The sequence below is a fragment of the Simochromis diagramma genome, unplaced genomic scaffold, assembly GCF_900408965.1.
Source record: "Simochromis diagramma unplaced genomic scaffold, fSimDia1.1 OVJJ01000061.1, whole genome shotgun sequence".
In the NCBI taxonomy this organism is placed as follows: domain Eukaryota; kingdom Metazoa; phylum Chordata; class Actinopteri; order Cichliformes; family Cichlidae; genus Simochromis; species Simochromis diagramma.
This window is the reverse complement of record NW_024386945.1, coordinates 233,427-239,472: the sequence shown is the minus strand read 5'-3', so window position 1 is coordinate 239,472 and position 6,046 is coordinate 233,427. Positions and strand designations below refer to the sequence as shown.

Sequence of the window (6,046 nt, the reverse complement as noted above, 5' to 3'; positions counted from 1 at the left end):
CGACCTGGGATGCCGTCTGGTCCTGCTGCTTTCCTGGTGTTCACTCTCTTGAAGGCTCTCCTTACTTCATGCTCGGAGATGACGAGCACGTTTCCGGTGCTGGCAGCATCTTCCTGTCTGCAGCCGTTAGCGCCGCTAACACTAGCATTGTTGGAGACCTTAGCTGCAGCCTCGAAGCGAGCATAGAAAGCATAGAAACATAATCTATTGATTATCAGTGCAGATTTGCATTTAGTGGAGGCTCAAATAAAGAGCTTCTTCCCTGCTGCTGAGCTCCTGGTATATTGACCCGTCAGTGGCACTTTGGTAGACTTCAGCAACATCATCATAGACAGCAACCTAAAACAAACAAACAACCGATCAAGCAAACAGACAGACCTACAAACAAATTAGTGGGGTGACAAGGAGTGACAGCTGAAATAACTGATTTCAGAGAGAAATACCTCATTATTTCTTCCATTACCTCTCGTGTTCACATCTGTAAAATATAGCAGAAACGTGTTTTTTTCTTTCCTTTTAATAGAAACTTAATAAACAATAAAAGTAACTTACACTGAACACGCTTACGCTTTATCTTCAGTTTGTAGAAGAGCAGAACAAAAACAGCGAGTAGCACCACAACCACAGTCACGCATACAGCCCGCAGCAGGATGTTACCTGATTGAGAGGCGGGGGAGAGTGGGAACAATTGAACAAATTAAACCATTTGCACATGAGAATTGCAGATGATCTCGGGCAAATTAGCTTGTAATTTTCTCTCATATAGTACACGTTAAAGATCTGTACGATGAAGCAGGATTGGAGTCTGCTTAATAAGATCCAAAGTAGTAGCTGTATAAACACTGACTCTTACAAACTTCATTCCTGCTGGTTTTAATTCTTGTTTTCATACTTGTTCATTGCATGAGCTCAGTTTTAACACTCCTGGGACTGCAGCTGAAAGAAGAGACTAAACGACTGAGGAGAAAAAACACTTTTATGCACATTAAAATACCCTGGATCGACTTATTGAGGTGGTAACCGTCTTTGTGTGATACTGAAGTAAACTTAATCAGATAAGGAAAGGATTTTCTGGACATACTGAACTTTTTTTGTGATAAGGACTCTAAAAGATGCCTCACATATTCTCCCATTTTAAAATGAGATATAAACTTGATTATAACCTGCTACTCTTTGATTAAGGGATGGAAGTTGACACAGGGTTTCTGCAGACTGCATCAAGTTGGGCTGGAAAAGTTCATTCTTCATCTTGAAAACACAATGAAAGCAAATGGAAAGACTGCTATGGACCATTCCATGTATCAGTAAAGTCGTTCATCAGACCCGGAGACATGCAGGTACATTTTCCAGTAGAAACTCACCATCTGTTACTGAGATCTCAAATTCCAGGCATGTATTTTTTGCATCTTTTTTTCGCACGCCACACTTGTACCGCCCAGAGTCCGACTTGATTAGGTTTGTGATGGTCACGTTAAAGGCCATGTTACTCCAATACTCAATTTCATGTCTGCCATTCATAATTGTGAGATTATTTGTGTTGATGATCGTTGTTTTACATTCATCTTTACAGAGGAACTTTATGTTTCGTGAATGCAAAGGCAAGAGGCATCTGATTGTAACCTCTCCTCCCACAGTAGCACTGTAGACTTTGGGTTTACCATTGGTGATATCTTCTTCACAGAGTTCTGTTGAGATATAAAAATATAGATTGACACAGAGAACTACCTGAAGCAATCAATATAAAATCCTTGACTTTGGAAGAAACTCACCTCTAACTTTGAGCTCTACTTCCTGAAATAAATTCAGGGATGAAGAATTGCTCACACCAATTTTGTACCGTCCAGAGCCAGACTGGGTCAGCTCTTTGATGACTGCATGCACTTTCTTGTCACTTATGTCATATCGTATTATGTATCTGCCACTCTCAGCTCTGTTTTCAGTAGTTTCAATGAGGATGTCTTCCTTTTCAGTGTCATTCCTGCAGATATATTTTCTGCTTCCTGCAGGCACTTCACGGTCAAGTTCAATTCTGAAGTCTTCGCCTTCCACCTTTGTATAAAGGTTTGTTTGTGCGTTGATGAGATGAGTATTTTTGTCAAATAGTCCTGCTGTAATATAAAGAACAACACCCTTGGTCAATATAAAACTCTTGTTTGTGACTCAACTCATGAGTTGTGAGCATTTAGCTAATTTAATACCTTCTTGTATTTTGATTATTTTCTCTAATGTCTCTAATTTATGAAATTTGCAGGTTTGTTTTTCTTGCTTTTGTCATCCAAATTTGACATTTCTGGGTTTTGGATTTAAACCCTGGACAGTAAGAAATATTTTGGACTATTTTATTGACGAACAATGATATCAATATCAATAAAAAAAACATTCAAAATTTGCAAATCCATAGTCTCTGTGCGTTCAGAGATAAATTAGTATGTATTTAACTTTTTTTGCCCAGAAACTGGTAATAATGATAATGAAAACTTCACAAAATGTGAGCTGCTGTATTTAAGAGTCATTCTGGTGACGGATACTCACCTGATAAGACACAGAAGGACAGAACACGGTGGATATTCATTCTGAATCTCGAGCCTGTTGGTTTGACAGTCAGACAATCAACAAATGGCTGGAGAACTGCCTCTGTCTGGTGTTTAAATAAATCCTTGCAACTTCTCAGTTTAACCTTTACCAACTTCCTGAGTTAAGTTACTCCACTAAACTGTTATGTCACCCCCCTGCCGCCTTCTCCAAAACTGAGCTTTTACTCAATTTCCCACTCAGTCTTCCTTATTTTTGTTTTGACTGTGACCTCATTTGGAAATAATAACCTGAGATAAATGTTGAACATTTTTAGATGATGCCTGTCACCCCTTTCCTCCAGTTAAACCACTTCACTCTTCCTCACTGGTATCTATTTGGCATTTACGTCTCAGGTGTTGACAGATCTTTCTCCCGGTTGAATACAACTGACAAGGATGATTCTCTACAAACTGACTAAACAAACACCTTAGATATTTAAACATATTCTTTTCTTGAAAAGGTCAAACTGGCAGATGTGTCAAAAAAAAACTGCAGCATCATTTTTTAAGTGCTGAGACTGATTCTTACACTTCTGTGTGATTTTTGTGCCTAACAGGGTTCAAGTCACGGGGGTAACAGTCTGAGCAGAGAAACACAGTCTTCCCTCACCCCAGCATCCTCTTCCAGCTCATCCAGGGGGACACTGAGACAGCCAGCCGGGAGACATAATCTCCAAGGCAACTCCTGGGTCTGCTCCGGGGCAACTCCCGGTACAACATGCCTGGACTTCCTCACCGTGAAGGCGCCCAGGAAGAATCCTTGTCAGGTGCCCAAACCACCTCAGCTGGCTTCTTTTGATGTGGAGGAGCAGTGGCTTTATTTTGAGTCCCTCTTGAATGACCCAGCTCCTTGCCCTATCTCCAAGGGACAGCCCAGCCACTCTTCCTTAGAGGAAACTAATTTCTGCTGCTTGTATCCACGACTTCATTCTTTCGGGTACTACTCAGAGCTCGTGACCATAGGTGAGGGTAGGAAGATAGACTGACTGATAAATCGACAGCTTCACTTTTATGCTCAGGTCTCTCTCTAACACAACATATTAGTAAAGCTTCCACATCACTGCGGACATCACCTCAATCTGTCTGTCAAAAGCAAACATGAAATCCTGAGGCCACCAAAGTGGACACACTCCACCACCTGGTTACGCCTAGATCTTACGTCCACAGAAACACTCCAGGTTTTATAAATTAAGGATTTATGTTAATAAACATGATGATGATTGTGTGGATGATGATGAAGAGCATGTTCAGGAAGACTATGGTGATAATAATTAGAGTAGTCAGAACTTTCCATCTGAGCACAACTAAAGAACAAATGTTACACAAAGAAAAGCATTTAAGATAAATTAAGGTGATGAGTCCCCACCCAGCATTCAGCACATGAGACAGATTGGACATTTCTTTTAAGTGTAAAGGAAAAAACACTTACTGTTTCTGCCTGTGTGACACATACATTCTTTTTCTAGTTCCTTTTTCTTAAAAGTTTTCATTACAACATATTTTCCTGCACCCACACACTCTTGCATCCTCAGTATTTTTGCACACTTGTTTTTATGATTATCGTTCTTTTACCAAAGTCTATTTTAAACTTCCACCTCCAGAACTTAATTCAAACTGAAGTCTGTTTATTAAATAATTTTGAAATGATTTGTATATTGGTGGTTTAAACTGAGCTATATAAATTTGACTTGTTTAGTCAATGCAATGATAAAGTCTTATGAGTCTCTAAAGCCCCTGGTCCCTCTGAATTGTATTTACAGGGATTATATATGACAAAGAAAAAGAAAAAACTTATTTCAAGTTTCACTTTAGATTCTAAACTGAGAAAAATGTGCCACCCTGAAATTTCTCTTTTTGTATAAACACATGTCTCAGTTTAACCTCTAAACATACAATTTCTATTTTTTAGGACATCTGACAAATTTCAGTTGAATTCGATTGGCTGTTACTCACAGAAGGTATGCAGCATGATTTAAACATAATACAAATAGATGCCAGGTGCCACAATAAGGAAGTAGTCACTTCCTTATTGTGGTGGAGACAGATCTGAGAAAGACCGATTAGATTTTCTGTAAAAAATAAAAATGATCAGAATTGATCAGTATTTTGTGGAGTCACATTAGATAATATATTGTGTCTATTTCCGTACATAACAGGTTGTGATATTTAGAGATATCTGCATCTCAAGAGTCCCTTTCTCCTCAGGGGTCCGAAAGCCTGCGGTAATGCAGATTTCTTAAATTGATATAAATGAAAGTGGAAGTGATCATCAAAAAAAGAATAGAATTAAACAGAAATTTCTTAACATGTATCTAGCAGGAAAAAATAGAACAACTTTGATTATAGTGTATATTTGAGGGTTCAAAGAGTATGAATTAGCTCAAGTAATATACTGTTAAAGAAAGTGTTAAAATTCTAAATATAAAGATCTCACATTGAAAATGAATTTAATGACAATGACATACATTTTCTTAATCAAATAATGTTTTGAATCCCCCACCTGAATCTGCTATGCTAATCTCGTTTCGCTAACCTCAGTTAGCAAGGTAATCCTCCTTTATCTTATACTGGTTCTTGGTGCAGCCCTGTAGTTAATCTTCTTTTTGAAATCAGCTTCTGTAGCATTAAAGCTAACCTCTTTTAAGCTATTTTTTCTCTAATTGGCTATCTCTTGTAAACAGATGTTTGGAACAGTTGGTTGGTGGGTAGACCATATTAAGGATCTCTAGTTCCTTTGACCCCTTAAGGAGCCTCGTAGAGAGAGCTGTTTAAACCAGAGACAGAGGAGTTTGAAACCTCTGATTTTAGCTAACAGGGATTATCTTCTTTTAATGATGCTAGTTAAAATAAAGAATTTCTGTTGGCAAAGTGTCTTAAAGGAAAAAACGTCTGTAAACATTTATCTAGTTTTATCAGATACAGAATTTTTCTTACTTGTTTTCAGTAAATATGCTACTGGCCTATTTGTTCATGAAGTACAAACAAATTCAGGTGCAAAAAGTTTTCATACATGAGGCCTGTTGATCTCTTTGCAGTGGTACTGGTTAACAGGTGAGATGCATTGGACATTCAGTTTATCTGATTATTTTTCACATATGGCATTGTTAGTCCATGCTGATTTATTAAAAACAGACCAATCAAGTGGTTGGAAATCTGGCTGTAGCTTATTTTGTACTACTTCTATACATTTTGTCCTGGCACTTTTCAGAGGACAAGTAACTAGATCAATTAGTAACTAGATTAATTAAGTGATTCAGATGAGTAGTAAGAATAATAATCACATTTTGCCACATAAAATTGTTTTTTATTTGTGTGTGTAATTTAACTTATGAAGCTGTGACAGCATATTTCACATTTATTGCTGTATTCTTTTTCTTATTAGCATCAGATGGCTGCTTCATTTAGATTGAAGAATGTGTTCATTATAATAAAAACATTTAAAGTGCAACAATTTTAGGATGTGGTTTTTATTT

At 37.7% G+C, this 6,046-nt stretch overlaps 1 protein-coding gene across 2 annotated transcripts; it reads right to left on the bottom strand.

Moving 5' to 3' along the window:
* Positions 1–202: 202 nt before the first annotated feature.
* On the bottom strand, positions 203–3,465 carry LOC120737342. 2 transcript variants are annotated; one of them, XM_040037978.1, is made up of 6 exons: positions 2,533–3,465; positions 1,770–2,108; positions 1,362–1,685; positions 553–657; positions 444–478; positions 203–339 (listed from the first exon to the last, which is right to left on the bottom strand). In XM_040037978.1, exons 1-6 carry the CDS (start codon positions 2,570–2,572, stop codon positions 232–234), a joined length of 951 nt encoding a protein of 316 aa, XP_039893912.1. In that variant the 5' UTR covers positions 2,573–3,465; the 3' UTR covers positions 203–231. The 2 variants fall into 2 exon arrangements, with proteins under 2 accessions (XP_039893912.1, XP_039893913.1); XM_040037979.1 differs by having other exon boundaries at positions 568–657.
* Between the last annotated feature and the right edge of the window lie 2,581 nt (positions 3,466–6,046).

Excerpts from the sequence above, each read along its gene's own strand:
- LOC120737342 (XM_040037978.1), bottom strand. The coding sequence starts at position 2,572 with ATGAATATCCACCGTGTTCTGTCCTTCTGTGTCTTATCAG. Across the intron at positions 658-1,361 it reads TGAGATCTCAGTAACAGATG|GTAACATCCTGCTGCGGGCT; the intron begins GTGAGTTTCTAC and ends CCTCTCAATCAG. Across the intron at positions 340-443 it reads GTAATGGAAGAAATAATGAG|GTTGCTGTCTATGATGATGT; the intron begins GTATTTCTCTCT and ends TGTTTGTTTTAG.